This window comes from Odontesthes bonariensis, chromosome 21 (assembly GCF_027942865.1).
Source record: "Odontesthes bonariensis isolate fOdoBon6 chromosome 21, fOdoBon6.hap1, whole genome shotgun sequence".
In the NCBI taxonomy this organism is placed as follows: Eukaryota; Metazoa; Chordata; class Actinopteri; order Atheriniformes; family Atherinopsidae; genus Odontesthes; species Odontesthes bonariensis.
Window position 1 is genome coordinate 33930885 of NC_134526.1, and position 18015 is coordinate 33948899.

At 43.1% G+C, this 18015-nt stretch overlaps 1 protein-coding gene across 2 annotated transcripts in view; it reads left to right on the plus strand.

Moving 5' to 3' along the window:
• The window catches only part of nbr1b (NBR1 autophagy cargo receptor b), a 288590-nt gene extending 270828 nt beyond the window's left edge, over positions 1-17762 (plus strand). Inside the window, exon 22 of one of the 2 annotated variants that reach the window (XM_075454950.1) lies at positions 93-17762. In XM_075454950.1, coding sequence (XP_075311065.1) covers positions 93-266 — 174 coding nt within the window. In that variant the 3' untranslated portion in view covers positions 267-17762. The remainder of the gene's footprint in view (positions 1-92) is intronic. The other variant, XM_075454951.1, reaches the window with a different exon arrangement.
• The last annotated feature ends 253 nt before the right edge of the window (positions 17763-18015 follow it).

Consider the following 18015-nt stretch of genomic DNA (forward strand, 5'->3'; position numbering starts at 1 on the left):
TAATGATTTGTATTTCTTGTCTGCTTTTTCAAGGCACTAGACGGTAATCAGTAAAAGGTCTCCCGGACTGATCAGGTCTTTTTCACTTGCAGCCTCCAGTGGACTCATCCAACCAGGACACCATGATGGCAGTGCTTATGGAGATGGGATTTGGTGACCACCCGCTGAATCAGCGACTGCTGAAGAAACACAATTACAATCTACTGGACGTGGTTAATGAACTTGTTCAGATGACCAATAATGATTGGTACTCAACACATTACTAACAAGAGCTGAGGAAGAAGGAAGAAACAGAGTGGGAGTTGCAAAAACTATGTGATGGAATGAAATTGAAAGAAGGAAAACTCTACTCAATGACTATATAAGGAGATAATCTGTCAAACCCTTCTGGGGTTCTGTGTTTATTGTCAAGCCCTCATTATCTGTAGTATTTCTTTTACTGTAGGTCTTGATAGTGGCAGGTTTTTTTTGTACATTAGCCTTGGAGAAATTAACACAAAGTTATTTCAGGTGTGTAGGGCTGCACGGTGGTGTGGTGGTTAGCACTGTTGCCTCACAGCAAGAAGGTTGCAGGTTCAACTCCCAGCTGGGGCCTTTCTTTGTGGAGTTTGCATGTTCTCCCGTGTATGCGTGGGTTCTCTCCGGGTAATCCGGCTTCCTCCCACTGTCAAAAAACATGCCTGTTAGGTTAATTGGTGTCTCTAAAATTGTCCTTTGGAGTGAGTGTGTGGTTGTGTGGCCCTGTGATGGACTGGCGGCCTGTCCAGGGTGTACCTCGCCTGATGACCGCTGTGATAGGCTCCCGTGACCCGACCGACGGATTCAGCTGGTATAGAAAATGGATGGCTGGATATTTCAGGTGTTAAAATGAGCTATTTGTAGCCTTTCCAAAAGTTGTTCTTTGTCTTAAAAAAAAAAACAATGTAATGTATAAAATTGGAATAAGGACATTAATCCCATCACATTTTAAGCCTATAATCAAATAAAACACCATCTCAGTGTAACAGTAACACTGAAGTAAATTAAAGGAATTCAGAATATTTCACTGATGATGGTAAACACACCAGTATCTTGTGGAAGTTATGTTGAAATGCTACAAATTTTCCTGCTTTTGATGTAGTGCAATGCAGTAAGATTATATCAATTATTTACATTTCCTCTGAGAACAGTGATGAAAACTTCCACATAAAAGGTTTTTTTTTTGACACCAAGCCAGTTAGGTCAGGGATTTTTGCCAAGACACCAAACATCCCTAAATCTGAGGCCAGGGTTGTCAACTGGAAAAGGGTGGAGCGCTCTCTCAAGTTCAGGTTTGGGTCTCTGCCTGAAGAGAAATGAGAGATGGACAGAGAGATTGGAGCTATCTTCAGCAGTAATGAGGGCACTGCACCGGTCTGTTGTTGAGAAGACGGAGCTGAGCTAGGAGGTCCATCTTTGTTCCTACCCTGAACTATGGTGATGAGATTTGGGTAGGAACTGAACGAATGAGATTGCTGAAATGGATTTCCTTCAAAGTGGCTGGGCTCTAGAGATACAGTCAGGAGCTCATAGATCAAGGGGGAGCTTGGAGTAGAGCATTCTCAGCTTCTCTGCATTGAAAGGAGTCAGATGAGGTGGTTCGGGCATCTGGTTAGGATGCCTCCTGGTCGCCTCTCTTTGGAAGTTTTTTTGGGCATGTCCAACTGGGAGGAGGCCTTGGGGCAGATCCAGAACTCGCTGGATGGATTAAATATCCCTTCAGGCATGTGAACGCCATGGGATGCCCCAAGCAGAGCTGGAGAGGGATATCTGGGTTCACATTCCATACTATTTTACACACTGTTGTCAAAATTTTGCATATAGATCCTTAACTACACAGGATAGTTGGTCAGCTGTGGTAGCCAGCAAGCCAATGGCTATTGTTGTCATAATATCTGCCAAAGCAAGTAGTATGTTAATTTATTCAAATAAGACTCTTGCCTGTCAGTAGTCATGGTCATGTTCACAACTGTCAAATTTACACATGTGTTCATAATCAATAATTTTGATAAAAAATAAAAAAAGTACTTTCAAAATGTAAAGTAAATGTTCCAAACACAAAAGACACTTTTCCAAGCATCTTAAATAATGAATTTGAAATGAATAAATTCAGTTTCTATAATGAAGAAAGAGGAATTTATTTATTTTTTTTATTTGGTAAACTACATGTTATCATTTTTTTTGTATTGCAAATAAACTACCAAACACCTCTTTCAGAGCGTAAAATTAAAGGACTATGTTATAAGCTAATTTTAATAAAAAAACTAAGGAGTCTACAAAGAGTCACAAACACACGTTTGTGTTCAATAAGCATGTCATATTAATGCATATTCATAGTGGAAAACATTCGAGTCACAATACAATGAGGAAAAAAAATTAAAAATTGCTAGAAGCTAAAGTATCCCCAGGCTGTTGTTTTGTATATAGGGCAGTGTCATTGTCAGGTGATAAGAACATGACCCATGAGATGAAAGATTGAAATAGGTGAGATGTAAAAATGTGTTCTTTTCAAACCCGAACCATGTGCATAAATTCTAACCTTAAAGCGGCAGTCGGCATATTTTTTTTAGTCATATTAGCTTGAACTGTCAAGGGATTCTGGAAGTAGAATATTAAATAGGCTGTTTAGGAAAAATAACGAAATCTGTAGCTCCCTCTGAAGCCTGTAATCATGCTTACAAAAACCGAGCGCTCCCGGCTGTTTTTAACCAATCAAGTTAGGGTGGAGGAATCCTACCTGTCAATCACAGCTTGTGCACACGCTGCTGAGCGTGAGTCTGCCCCAGCTTGTGTGCGCTCACACTGGTGTGAACTCACGTGCACAACCTCGTCCACAGAGGGGGAGGGGTTTAGGGGACGATTCGGAGCTTGTTAGAGGTTGGGGGAGGGACCTGAAAGTTGTGTCAGTTCGAATTTTCCGACTTTAGACTCGTAATTTTGAAAACTTGCCGACTGCAGCTTTAACCTTTAATTGGCCCTGAGAACATTCCCAATGCAGTCATGACACATTTTGTTGTGAGACTCCACTGAAGTCAATAAAGCCTCATTCGTTGTAGAAAACATCTTATTATCATATTGCATTATGCACATCTCCGTTTCTGTAAAATTTCTTGAACAACTTCTACACAGGGATGCTGTAGGGAGAAATACGCACAATAAAGTCCCAACTACAAAAGTTGTGGTGTGATCATTGCTTTAAAAGAAAACAAAAACAAAATGTGTCTCGACTCAACTTTGTCATTCCATCCATATATTATACAGAGAAGCGAAATGTCGTTACTGCAGATTAAAGTGCTTGGATAGTGGCGCAATAATACGTTTTTAAATATACAAAAAGAGAAACATACATAAAAAAACAGCTGAACTATGGAGGGAGGTTTTATGAGGTAGAGAGGAAAGTGCCAGTGCACACAGTTAGTATAATGGTTGTTAAGGTCCGTCGCCTCTTGGACATTCAGTATACAACTCAATGTGTTGGATGGAAATTTCTATGATGTGCTCTATAGATGTTGTAGGGCTGTCTTGGTTGACACGCCTCTGCAGCATCGCGTGGACATCGGGGGCAGTGCCTCTGGACTGGCAGATCGGGGTGGTGGTCCCCCTCTTTAAAAAGGGGGACCGGAGGGTGTGTTCCAACTATAGGGGGATCACACTCCTCAGCCTCCCTGGTAAGGTCTTTTCGGGGGTACTGGAGAGGAGGATCCGCCGGATAGTCGAATCTCGGATTCAGGAGGTGCAGTGTGGTTTTCGTCCTGGCCGTGAAACAGTGGACCAGCTCTATACCCTCCGCAGGATCCTGGAGGGAGCATGGGAGTTCGACCAACCGGTCTACATGTGTTTTGTGGACTTGGAGAAGGCGTTCGACCGTGTCCCTCGGGGACTCTTGTGGGGGGTGCTCCGGGAGTATGGAGTGCCGGACTCCTTGATATGGGCGGTTCGGTCTCTGTATGACCGGTGTCAGAGTTTGGTCCGCATTGCCGGCAGTAAGTCGGACATGTTTCCTGTGATGGTTGGATCCGTCAGGGCTGCCCTTTGTCAATGATTCTGTTTATAATTTTTATGGACAGAATTTCTAGGCGCAGCCAGGGCGTTGAGGGGGTCCGGTTTGGCGACCTCAGAATCGTGTCTCTGCTTTTTGCGGACGATGTGGTTCTGTTAGCGTCGTCGGGCCGTGACCTTCAGCTCTCACTGGAGCGGTTCGCAGCCGAGTGTGAAGCGGCTGGGATGAGAATCAGCACCTCCAAATCCGAGACCATGGTCTTCGGCCAGAAAAGGGTGGAATGCTCTCTCCAGGTCGGGAATGAGATCCTTCCCCAAGTGGAGGAGTTCAAGTATCTCGGGGTCTTGTTCACGAGTGAGGGACGAATGGAGCAGGAGATTGACAGATGGATCGGTGTGGCGTCCGCAGTGATGTGGGCTCTGCACCGGCCCGTCGTGGTGAAGAAGGAGCTGAGCCAGAAGGCGAAGCTCTCGATTTACCGGTCAATCTATCGCGAATATAAGCGGCCAAAATGAGTTTCCTCCGCAGGGTGTCTGGGCTCTCCCTTAGAGATAGGGTGAGAAGCTCGGTCATCCGGGAGGGGCTCGGAGTAGAACCGCTGCTCCTCCGCATCGAGAGGAGTCAGATGAGGTGGCTCGGGCATCTGGTGAGAATGCCTCCTGGACGCCTCCCCGGTGAGGTGTTCCAGGCCCGTCCCACTGGGAAGAGGCCCCGGGGCAGGACACGTTGGAGAGACTATGTTTCTCGGCTGGCCTGGGAACGCCTCGGGGTCCCCCCAGAAGAGCTGGAGGAAGTGGCCGGGGACAGGGACGTCTGGGTCTCTTTGCTCAAGCTGCTGCCCCCGCGACCTGATCCCCGGACCAGCGGAAGATAATGGATGGATGGATGGATGGATGGATGGTGCTCTATAGGTAATTTTTTCTGTTTTGTGAGAAGGATGATCATTGTCTCCCAGGTTTGTGGTGTGAATTCAGGGAGTTATGTGTTAGGTAGCACTAGGGTGTTTGGGGCTCTGACAGCTTTGTGAAAGAAGATGTTGCAGAACCTTGCAGTGCTGGGCCTGATGCTGCGTAACCTCCTTTCTGATGGTTGAACAGTCTATGGAAGGGGTTAGTGGGGTCCTTCAAAATAACAGGCTCTGCATACATAAAGTGCCGAGAAGATGTCCTGGATGGAGGAGAGTGGGACCCCAACGATCCTCTCAGCCCTCCTCAGCATGCGTTGAAGGTGCAGGTGCTTTAGTGCAGCAGCTGGCCTGGGTGCTCTACACAGTGGTGAAGATGGGTAGCCGAAGGCTGGCTGTCCTCAGTCTTTGCAGGTAGTAAAGGTGTTAAGATGTCGCCAACGATTAGTATCTCACGAGCTAGCAGCAGCTACGCGATCGAAGGAAACGAGCCCGAGCGGTGGAAAAGAGCTGGTACAACCCACTCAAGACATGGAAAATTCGGAGACAATACTTTGGAGATCTACGTGATTTTCGTCGTGAGAACGCGGAAATAAAGGAAGAGCTCAGGGAAACAAGTAACAGGATAGACAACGCTGAAACGCACATAATGGTAGCCGAAGAGCGCCTGCAGCACATTGAGGATGCTACACTTGAAGTTCAAAAACAGGTTGGTGGATCAGGAGGGACGGTCGAGGAGGGAAAACATCAGGATTCACTGGGTGAAGGAGGGAGTGGAGGACAACAGCAGGTCTATGATGGATTTTACTGAAACGCTTCTATGGGATAAGCTGGAGCTGCCGCCATCTTTTCACCTTCAGATTGAGAGAGCCCACCAGGCTCTAGCGTCACGTCCCCCTCCGGGCTCCCCACCGAGATCCATAGTGGTGAGATTCATGAGTTTCAGAATCAAAGAAGAGATCATAAAGGTTGCATGGCAGAAAAGAGGTTTTGAGTTCGAGGGGAGAAAGGTGTATCTCGACCATGATTACGCTCCGGAGGTTCTGAGAAAACGTAAGGAATATACGCTTCCAAACACCATTTCCAGCTAAACTACGGGTGTTCTACGAGGGAGAGACCCAAGTTTATAACACGGCTGAAGAGGCGACTACTGACATGGTGAGGAGAGGGCTTCAAGTGACGGTGGTGAAACCTACAGAGAGCAGCCTAGCGAGCATCAAGCGCCTTGCCTGGCAGGTCAATCGAGCAGAGAAGAGCCAAACATCCAGTGAGATAGATCCAGGATTTAAACAACAGCTAAAAGCCTTTAGAAGAAAGTAGGACAAGATGTGATGGACAAGTGGACTGAGCAGCTTCTATACATTTGGACTGTATACTTCAAAGAATTAGATGTCGGTGAGAAACGGCCCCCCTCTCAATTCTTTAAATTGTTTATGTTTATTTAGCTTGGGTTACTCTGACAGATTATATCCACCTCTCTTATGTATATATATAAAAGGAAAAAGTTGGAGCTACTTTTTTTTGCGCTTATTTTTTTCTTATTTTGTTTTTCTTTCTCTTTATTTGGAACTGTTGGTCACATATGGACAAAACTGACTGCAGCATAGAGGGCCCCAGGAAGACGTCATCCCTCAGAACAGACTTTCCATCAGGACTCATTCAGGGTCAAAATGTAGACCCCAAGCATGGAAGTGGTTTCTGACATCACCAGTTGTTTGGTGAATGTTAATGGTTTTAGTTATGTATTGTTCAAGGCAGTTTGCCATTGTGGTAGCATAAGGGGTATGCATGGAGTGAAAGATGGTAAATAGTGAATTTTACAACCCAGAAGAAATTACTGAAAATAGCTTAATATAATGTGAATGGAATACTTAACCCAATTAAAAGGTCCAAGATACTAGGTAAAATGAGAAAGGAAGGGGTCGGAGTTGCTCTATTGCAAGAGACGCACCTGTCAAAGAAAGAACATGAAAAACTAAAAAGAAATTGGTTTAACCAAGTATTTTCCTCATCTTATAACACAGGTCATAGAAGAGGAGTGGCCATTATGATATCAGGGAAAATTGCTTTTGAAAAACTTTCAGATATATCAGATAAGGAAGATATGTACTGATTGTACAGAGACTAGAGGGAGAGTTGGTCACCATTCTTATTGTATATGCCCCCTTAGGTTAAAACTGGGCATTTTACAGGCAATTGTTTGATAAAGTGGTGTCAGAGGGGGAAGGTATTATGATTTGGGGTGGAGAGCTTAAAATGGAAATGAAGCAGTGACATAACACAGATGGCAAAATAATCAGTGAACTAAAACGTCAAATTAACGAATTACAAAACTCCGAAATAAAAGCCGTTATTCAGAATAAAGCACTAACAATTTTTAGTAATGTATGTGCTTTCAACCTGTGCGCTGCCATTGTTGCTATGACGTCACGAGAATGGTTGCGAAAACATTCTAATACTGTCAACATTAGATACACATAGGAAGGAACCATAATATACCGCCAAAATGAATGGAGAATGGGACTGTGATGAATGCGACAGGCCAACAAATGGCGATAAACATCCTATAGCCTATGCTTTCGAGCCTGTGAGAGAAGAGGGAGCTGTGGTGGCAACCTACGCCGAGTCAGAGGAGTATGATGATGAGGAAGACGAACCGTGGGACCACCAAGATCGGGTTGGAAACATAGCGTGGTGTCGGCCTATGTGTGGGGCTTGCATACCAATGGACACGAATGCAGAAAGTGTCTGCTGCCAGGAGTTGAGGCTTAATCATTTAACCCAAGGGCAGTGCATCTCCCAAAACCAACACTTCAAGATGTTGTGTCTGGAGAGAGAGGTGTTGGATGTCTCAATCCTATTACTCAAAGACATCAGAGCTGACACGCTGGAGCGACCAATAAACAGCAGGTAGGCCTTATAATCCATTTTTCACAACTGATCAGCATACCGACACATCGTCTACACTACAGCTACAAAAAGAACCTACACCAAGTCCCCCTCAACCAATAAGCCAGCTTAGCAGTCGGACATCTCAAAGCAGCTAGTTACTACCCTCTGCTAACACTTTGCGCATACCGGTAACTGCAATAATCGGCTAATCTTTCGGGCAAACATACCTGTCAACAATGCATTTTCACGTAGTATGTTGAGTTGAGAATCAATCGTTTGCTGATAGCGTTGCATTTGGATGGGAATGCCCGAGATATACATTTCGTCATCCATTCTTGGCATATAGGAACTGCAGAAGCTGTCACCTCATATAGCGAAGCGCTGAAAAGATGTGGCGCAACGCAAGTGCTTGACACACCCACTCCTCTTACAGTCTGCATTGTAGCCCCCGCAACAATAATAATAACCACGATGGCATCTTCTATTATGTGTATTTCCACATAGCCTACCTTATGCTGATATCGTCGCTGTCCAACAGCAATCTGGTATCTCCACTTGTCATTGTTTTTTACATATTCATTTATAAATCACTATTTTCTAAATACATAATAATGTCAACATTAAAGTTAGTTAGGCTATTAAAGAATGTATCATACATAGACTCATGGAGACTGACCAGTTGTACTGATAAATATTTTATGATAAATAGAGAATGAATATAAAATAATTTAAAAAATAGTGGAGATACAAGGTTTCTGCTGGACAGCGACAATATACTAATTGTACCTTCTTCCCCCCAGTCTTTACAGGCTTACAGCGTACAGGCAATTCAGCCTTTGGTCCAGGGGTTACCTGTGAATAACAACAAGTATTTTATTAATTGCCAACCAATCAATTCATTGTTTTAACAGTTTACATGTATTAGTAATTCATATTTATATATTTGTATATATACAGTATTTATCTGTCTCATATTTGTAATTTCTTTTTATCAGCACAAGATACTATGAACAATTCTTTAAAAAAAAAAAAAATCACCCTAAATGGCCATACACTATTACAATAATACACTCTACATGACTCTTTCTTACAAGCCTCTCCTACACCTCTGGATTTAGGTTTTTGGGAAATCTGCTGAGGTGTGCTGACACAGACACTTCCTTTTCTGGTCTGTCAATCCCTCTGTGTTCAGCAATGGTCTTCATTTTCCCTTTTAGACATTCCCTCAGTGCTTGACGGATAGAGACAGCCTCACATCTTCTCAGAGCTCCTGCCACGATGTCCATTCGAAAGCTGTGGTCTTTCACCACCTTCACAGGAGCCACCACTTGCCGATTTGCAGCTTTTTCAGCAGATGTTTGTCCAGCACTACACTCTGGAGGCGTTCAAATGCAGCAGAGCGGGGGTTAAGCCATGGCCGTTTCCTCTCATCTTCTGCAGTGTACGGTGGGTGGTCACATCTCCTCATTGTCTCCCCTGATGTCCAGCAGTGGACATTGGTGATGTTGTGCAGCACAGACATCCACTTTTCCTTGAGATTGGTGGCATGTCATGGCGCAGTACCACAAGTGATTCGTAATCATCTTCGCCCACTGGAGAAGCTGCTCGTTCTGGCACTTAAGCAGTCTCTTTTTTTTAAGTTATTTGCAATGTGCCACAAGTCGAATTGGTGTTTGATGCCACCATACTCCTCCCACATCACTTTTTGGACTGATGGATGGCAATCTGTTGCCAAGACTGAGATCGAAATGCCATGCTCCATGAGCTTGGTAAGGCATCGGTGTAGTCCCTCCACCTCAAGCCAGTAACTGTTTTTTACTTCGGTGACATTTACGGTCTCCTGAGCCACGACTACCCCAGACTTTGTGTCAATGAGGGAGTATGTGCCATACGATGCATTATGACCTGGGCTGTCGTAGCGCGAATCTCCTGACACCACCAAGGGCTCCTCACTCACTGTGCTCATCACTGCCTCGTTGTGCAAGCACCATGCATCATTGACAACTGGGATGACATAGGCTTTTTGGATATTAAACCACTGCCTCTTTGAGAGGCTATCCAACTCAAGTGCCTCGCAGACCTCCATGAATGGAGTGCATTCGTTCCCAGTGACAAATACAGCTGTGGGGATGGCGACATTGCATTGCATCACACCTCTCACAAGTGGTTGGGAAGTCCAGTTGTATGTGTGGCCATCAATGCACTCTGTTTCTATTCGCATTCCAAACCCACTTTTGCGAACTACTGGTGGTTGCACTAAACACTTCCCACAATTCTCCCAGTGGCACACATTAAACAGCTTCAAAAGATGTTCAGTTGAAACGATGCTCTTTCGGCCACTGGAAACATTGACCTCCTCATCCTCTTCATCGACAAAACTCACTTCTGTCTCTTCTTCACTCAGTGGAAACTCAAAGTCATCTACACTCATGTCTTCAGTACTATCTCCATGGACTGACTCCTCACTCATTGAAGACAAGAATGACGCTGCACTTTGTTGTGGAGATGACGCCCTTGGCGTTGCGATCTTCTCCAGGCGGAAATCTTCCAGGAATGTGCTGTAGGAGTGGTCATTAATGACACTTTGCATGTTGTAAATGTCATCCGTCATGGTTCCCTCACTTCTGTATTCCACTAGCACTAGATCAGTCTGGGTGCTGGCGTCCACTTTTCTGCTGATGCTGCCGCCGTTGCCCTGACTTCTTGGTCCCTCCACCAATGTTGCCATCATCTTAAAAAAAAAAACACACACACACACACAAACTGAATAGATTTGAACCAGGTAAAGGTAATATACATATACATATATACACACACTACATTATATATAATACTATACACACAAGAGGGCACAAGAGCACACAGAATGACAGGCATATTGCCTTTTGATCGACTTGACTTGCCGTAGCCTGGTATTTGGGCTCCAGTCCATTATCCAAACTCCTGTCTTCCCTTGTGCTTGTGCCCTTGTGATGACGCCATTGACGATAGAAGTTTAATTCAATGTCTCACACAAGTACGATTCAAAGGTCAATTTCTTATTTGCAATCGTGGTGTTGAATGAAAAAATACACCCCCACAGTTATTGTGGCTAGGCTGACAACGTGGAAACTTAATTGTTTCCTCCACGGAGGTGGGGTGCACGAGTGCGTAAGCGAAAGTCAAGTACGGGAGTTTGGATAATGGAGTGTTATTTTGGTGCGTGCGTAACTATTCATCACCAGTGCGAGCCCAGCGGTTGTGATGAGCATCCACACTTGTTTGTTCTCTCAATAACTAAGCCGCTACATGGCTAAATGAAGAGCTCTTCTCCATCTCTTTCTTCTGAATGCACTATGATGACGGGCCGATTCTAAGGTAAACATTTGCAACCCAAACAATCAACTCATGTATAGCCTTTATCCCTTATAGCTAACTGTATGACGTAAACAACACAATTCCCCGAATTCACCCATCTCTCAGACGCGCGACAGTGAAACGCATTTGGTCTGACTCGGAAACTTGGCCGAATAACAAATGTGTATTGTTTCATATCGTTTTTCAAGTCGGTAGAATAGCTTACCTCTCTTTCCTCTGCCTGGCCAGCGCGTTTCTGTGCTCGTTCTCTGCGCCCAAGGGCAGAGTCTGACAGCTCAGATGTTGTGGGTATGTCCGTCTCTCCAACACTGTATCCACTGAAGTCGAAAACTGATGGCACAGCATCTGGTTTTAGACGACTGGTGGGACGCCAAACAAACTGCCCATCATCCGTAAAGGATCCCTCTTTTATGTAATCACTTTCTAAGAAATGCTCACTGCAGACCCTCTGTACAGTTCCTTTAGGTGGGTGCAGGCGTTTCAGTGCTGCCAGCCATCTCTTCATCACCTCAGGTTTCTTAGGAATGACGTGAAAATGAATTTCATTCCCACTGGCTTTAGCCCTGTAATATTCATTGGAGCACCCGGGGGCGATACAAAATGACCCTCCCACCTTACGAGAAACACCTGTCATATTTATTTGTTGGTTTGCCGCGATACACAATACAAGCTAACGGTAAGCTAATAGCAAGCTGTGAGCTAAACCATGCTCGTGACGTAAGCAAAGAACATGGCTGCGCCCTTGTGGCCAAAGTCGGTATTAAAATATAATTTTTTTTGCGAAACTATTTGAATTTGTGATTTACTGAATGGCCTCTCATTTTTTAAAACAAATAAGCCTCTGAAAATGCTGCCATGTGCCACTGCTTCATTTCCCCTTTAATATCAGACTAAACCCAAAAATTGACTGTTCAGCCAGTGGAATACAGAAACTAGGGATCAGTAAGAAGTTTGCATGTTTAATGACAGAATTCAGAGTTATTGACGTTTGGAGAGACTTAAATCCTAAGGGAAAAGACTATGCTTATTTCTCAGCACCTCATCAAATATATTCCAGGATAGATTATTTTTTCATGTTCAGTAAGGACAGTTATAGGATTGAAAAGTGTGAAATTGGTATGAGAGACATATCAGACTATAGTCCAGTATATATGACTCTGGCTATGTCAAAAGAAACAAAATCAACACTTTGGAGGCTAAATATAAATGTATTAAAAGGAAAAATGAAGGAAGAGTATATTAAAGAAATTCGGACGTGTCAAGATCTGGCTTTTAGTGATGTTTTTTGTACTTAGTTATTGGTTCTATTTTTATTCAGTGCTCTTAGTGTTTTCTGTGTTAGATCAGTCTTTGTTTAATCTTAGTTCTGTTTCTCTTAGTATTTAGTTATGTTCAATTACTCCTTGTGTATTCTTTGTGTTAGATTAATTTTCCTAGTTAGTGTGCTCTCCCTTGCGCCCTGTGTTTTGCTATCTCTCCTCAGTCCATCTCCGGCCCTCTGCTCTCTTCACTCTCACCTGCAACCTGTTAGTAATTAGCCACCAGTTCCTGCTCCAGTAATCAACCTCCCCAGTATATATGTCTTGCCAGTTTCACCTCTCCTTGCCGGATCCTCGTCCTATTCGTCTCACGTCCGTCTATCTACCCCGTCAAACTATTCCATGGTTTTCCTCGTGAGTCCTGTCCTGCAAGTATTTCAGTCTGGTTTTGTTATTTTCTTAGTTTTATGTTTAGTTTAGTTTTTCAGTGTTCCAGCTTTGCTGCGCCTTTGGTTTATATTTAAAATAAACCGTTAACTTCACTTATGGCTCTTGTCCGTGTCTGCACCTGGGTCCTCCCTTACCGCACCATGACAGGACGCATGTAAGGGAGAATGGTAATGGTGAGATGTCCCCCTCAGTGCTATGGGACGCGTGTAAAGCTGTGATTAGAGGGAAACTAATTGCTAAATCAACGTACTTGAAAAAGCAAAAAAATAATTAAAAACTCTAGAAACTAGTGATGGCAAAATGAGGCTTTTTGAAGCAATGAATCATAAAGTGGTTCACTACCCGAAGCTTCATTCAATGCCCTTGGGTGACATCTACTGGCAGCAGCGATTGTTGCACCATATGAAGCCCTGCGAATGTGATGCATATAATAACACTATAATAACACTTATATATGTATGTGTGTTGTACATATGTGTTTGTAGTACCTCATTAAAGATTGAGTAATTTACCCATGAAATAATAATTTGCCCTCTCATTTAAGCAAAAGAGATTTAAAAAAAAAGCTGATGTACATGAAACCGAGATACTACGAAGCAGGAAGTAAATCTACAAAACTGCTGGCCTACAGATTAAAAAAGCAAATGGCAATTAATAACATTCCCAACCAAAAATAAATAATGAACATCAGATAACCACATGGCTGGAATACTTAAATTTACATAGAGGGACAGAGGACCAGAACTCAGCTCTGACGAAGGAAATCACAGCAGAAGAAATAAACGCAGCGATTTCAAAGCTGAAGACAAACAAGGCTCCAGACACAGATGGATACACCTCAGAGTTTTACAAAGTGCTCAGAGAACCATTGATCCCCTTGCTAAAGAATGCATTTAATCTCTTGGAGGGAAGCCTACATTTCGGTTATCCCGAAGGAAGGAAAGGACAAAATGGAGTGCTTTAATTATAGACCAGTTGGGGTCCTTAACCAGAGGTCCGTTTCACAAAGCAGTTTATTAACCCTGAAATGAGGGTAACTCCAGCCTGTTTCACAAAGAGAGGTAACTTAAGCTCTCGGTCAGTTACCGTAGTAACAGACTCTCTGAATCTAACATGGTCGGGACCAGGTTTTACTCAGTGAACCTGGAGTTTCTCTCTGTCTCCGCCCTCTTTCAGCCATTTGATTTCCTCATTTATTCAGTCAGCAGAGCGAGTTCTTCTACTTCTAAAAGTCCATTAGGTACAGCAGGAGGCGACTGTTTCCACCAACATGTCCTTTAGACAACGATCCCGGGGATGAAGGAGCAGCATTACTGCGCAGAGAATTAAATATTCATCAGGAGATGGTTATCATAGATGTTTTAGCATTTCCAGGCAATTATCTTTTTGAGCGGCACCATCAGAATTTTGTTGGGACAAAAGAAAAAATTACATAAGACAAATACATATTTGTATGAATAGGCTTAAAAATATATATCTATAGGCCTATTATATTTTATAAAGGCACTTGTGTCTTGGGGATGGACTCCCTCCAGGGACTCCCTCAGCCACTGGCCTCCAATATTCTGCTTAGGGCCAGCTCCTCTGCCTCCGTCAGAGGTGGCGGTTTTACGGGCATCTGGCTTCTTTCTGTTGGCTCAGTAGAAGTCTGTGTTAGTGTAAATAGGCTTAAGTATTTAACAGAACATGATATAGATGAGAAGACATTTATGTGTGTGAGAACAGCATTATGTTGGGGATAAAACAGCTGCACAGTCAAATAGCCATTTAATATTTACTTTACAGTGTAAAACATGATCAAAATGAGGTACCTCCATGCCGAGGTCTCACCTGTTTGAACAATATTTTTATATTAAATAAATGAATAGGCTACCATTCAAGCAGTTTCCCTGTAATATTATTGTGATTGCAAAGGACTACACTTAAACTTACGCTTTTGCTGCTGCAGTGGTGTTGCACTTCTTTCTAAAAACGTATTGAAACTCGCTGTATGAGCGCATTAAGATTTCCAATTCGACGTTGGTGAAAAAAGTAGCCCTCCCCGTTCCCCGTTGCCATGGTGACTCGTCGAATCGGGGCTCCTTTGATGCTGGCTTTTTAAAGTTGTGGTGCACGCGCAAAACTCAAGGTGAAACTACTCAGAGCTGACTAGACTCACTCAAATCAGCGTTTCTGGAACCGAAAACTCAGAGTTTTCTGTCTCAGAGTAGATCAACTCAGAGTTAAGGATTAGACTCAGAGTTTGTTGAACCTGCTCTGTGAAACGGACCCCTGGACTATAGACTGTTTAGCGCTATCTTAGCTCGACGCTTAGAATTTATTTTTACCAGACTGGTTTTATAAAGCAGAGACAGACACAGGACAATATTCGACGCACGTTACATATTATGCAAAACATTATTAAAAAACGAGCAGAAGCGATAATATTAGGATTGTACGCATAAAAAGCATTCGACTCTGTCAGGTGGGTTTTCCTGTACAGGGTGCTGGAGCAATTTGGTTTTCATGAAACGTTTGTCAAAACTATACAATCTCTGTATAATAAACCTACAGCCAGGATTAGAATTAATGGAAATCTTTCAAACTCTTTCATATTAAAGCGTGGGTGTCACCAAGACTGTTCAATTAACCCGCTCCTATTTGCTCTCTATTTAGAACCCCTGAGTCAATGGATAAAACAAAATGAAAATATAAAAGGTATCTCCATTAAGGGAGATGAACAGAAAATCGCAATATTAGCAGATGACTTGTTAATATACTGGACAGGAGGCAAAGACCCCAAAGGTGCTGCCATGGGCTAGCAATCTATGGTAGCGGTAGCGAGGACTAGCAGCTTTGTTACAACCAGCATAAGCTACAAGTAGGCTAGAGGGAATTAAGCTCCAGGTTTGTCCTTGTGGCTGGCAGAAAGTAACATCAATTAGAGGCCTTAAAATGCATCAGTCGGATGAAGTCCAGCGGCAGGTAGAAAACCACAGTCCGAAGGATATCAATAACACAGCTACGGAGGTGGAGGAGGAGGATCTAAGAAGGGATGCGGCTGATACTGAGGTGAATAGGCCAGTTATAGAGAGAAATATGGAGCAGAAAGCTAAAGTTAAATGGCCTAGGGCAAATAGTAACAAAGAATGGGAGGCAGTCAATAAAGATTTGTCAATAATATTGGGTAGGTTAGGAGGAAATGCAAGCAAAGATGAGAAGATGGGAGATATAATTTACTCCTATGGTGTAGAAAGATTTGGGGTGCAAGATAGAAAGAGGGTTGAAAGAGTACATTTAGTTAAGTCTAGATGGCGAAAAAGAGATGGAGAAATTGGTTAAGGAAAGAAGAAATTTAAGAAAGCAGTGGAAAAGAGCTACAGAAGAAGAGAGAGAGGGAATTAATGTTTTGCAGGAAGAATTGAGAGGCAGGCTAGCAATACTCAGAAGGGCTGAATGTCTTAGGAAAAAGAGAAAGCAGAAAGAATATGTAAGGACGGCCTTTTACAGGGACCCGTTCAAGTTTGTTAAAGGGTTGTTTAACCAGGAAAAGGGAGGGCAGCTTAAGGCAACAAAGTCAGAGGTGGAAGAGTATCTAAGAAATACATATTCAGATCTTGATTACCGTAGAGTAGTAGGCCTTCCACCTGACATGCCACCATTAGGAGAGATAGCTCATAAGATGGATGTTAGACCACCTAGGTGGAAGGAGGTTGAGGAAGTAGTCAGGCGTGCAAAGGCTTCGTTGGCCCCAGGGCCAAATGGAGTCCCCTACCGGGTTTATAAAAGTGCAACTGATATCCTAAAGTTTTTGTGGAGGCAATTTAGAATAGTTTGGGAGAAACAGGTTATTCCTAGAGCATGGCGTAGGGAAGGAGGTATATGCTCCCTTTGGGTCAGATATTGCAGAATTTTAACATCAATTATCACAGTTATGCAGACGATACACAACTTTATGTGTCTCTGTCACCGGACGACTGCAGCCCAGCAGACGTACTGTGTCAGTGTCTGGAGGAAGTAAACACCTGGATGAGAGAGAATTTTTTACAATTAAATGAAGACAAAACTGAGATAATTCTGTTTGGTAGAAAAGAGAAGAGGGTCAGCGTTGGTAAATATCTTGAGACTCGGGACCTTACAATCACTGACCAAGTTGGTAACCTCGGAGTGTTGATAGACTCAGATCTGACTTTCAGCAGCCATATCAAAGCTGTCACCAAGGCAGCTTTTTACCACCTCAGAAACATCAACAGAATTAAAGGTTTCCTCTCCCAAAAAGACCAGGAGAAACTCATCCATGCATTCATCTCCAGTAGACTCTTCACTGTAATGCTCTTTTAACTGGACTTCCCAAAAAGAGTATTAAACATCTGCAGCTCCTCCAGAACGCTGCTGCTGGAGTTTTAACCCGGACTAAGAGATCTGAACACATCACACCAGTTTTGAAATCTTTACTCTGGCTTCCAGTCAGTCACAGAATAGATTTTAAAAGCCTGCTGATGGTTTACAAATCCCAGAACGGTTTAGGCCCAAAATACATCTGTGATATGTTCAGAGAATATAAACCCAGCAGAGCTCTTAGATCCAAGGACTCAGGTCAGCTGGTCCAGTCCAGAGTCCAGACTAAACATGGAGAAGCAGCATTTAGCTGTTATGCTGCAAACAAGTGGAACAAACTGCCAGTGGAGATTAAACTTTCACCAAATGTAGACATTTTTAAATCCAGGTTAAAGACATTTCTTTTCTCATGTGTCTATGCATGAAATCTGCACGATATCTTTGAACTTATCTGGACTGTTGGTTGTTTTTAAATTCATTTGAATTCTTTTATTTGTTTCTTTTTATATTCCTTTATGAATTTTTAATGCTTCTTCCACTCCCCGCTGCAATGCTTTTATTTTATGTGACGCACTTTGAGTTGTTTTGTACATGAAATGTGCTATACAAATAAATTTGACTTTGAGTTTGTTCCATAGCCCTAATCCATGCACAAAAACTTCAGTAATGTCATTTATTCACAACAATATTTAACTTCTCAGTTAATGTGAACTATCAGCATTCATTTCCACAGGTGACATAAAGGCAAATGACAAATTGTCCAACCCACATGCAGATACTCTCAGGAGACACAGGAAGTTTTAAAAGGTTTATTTTAC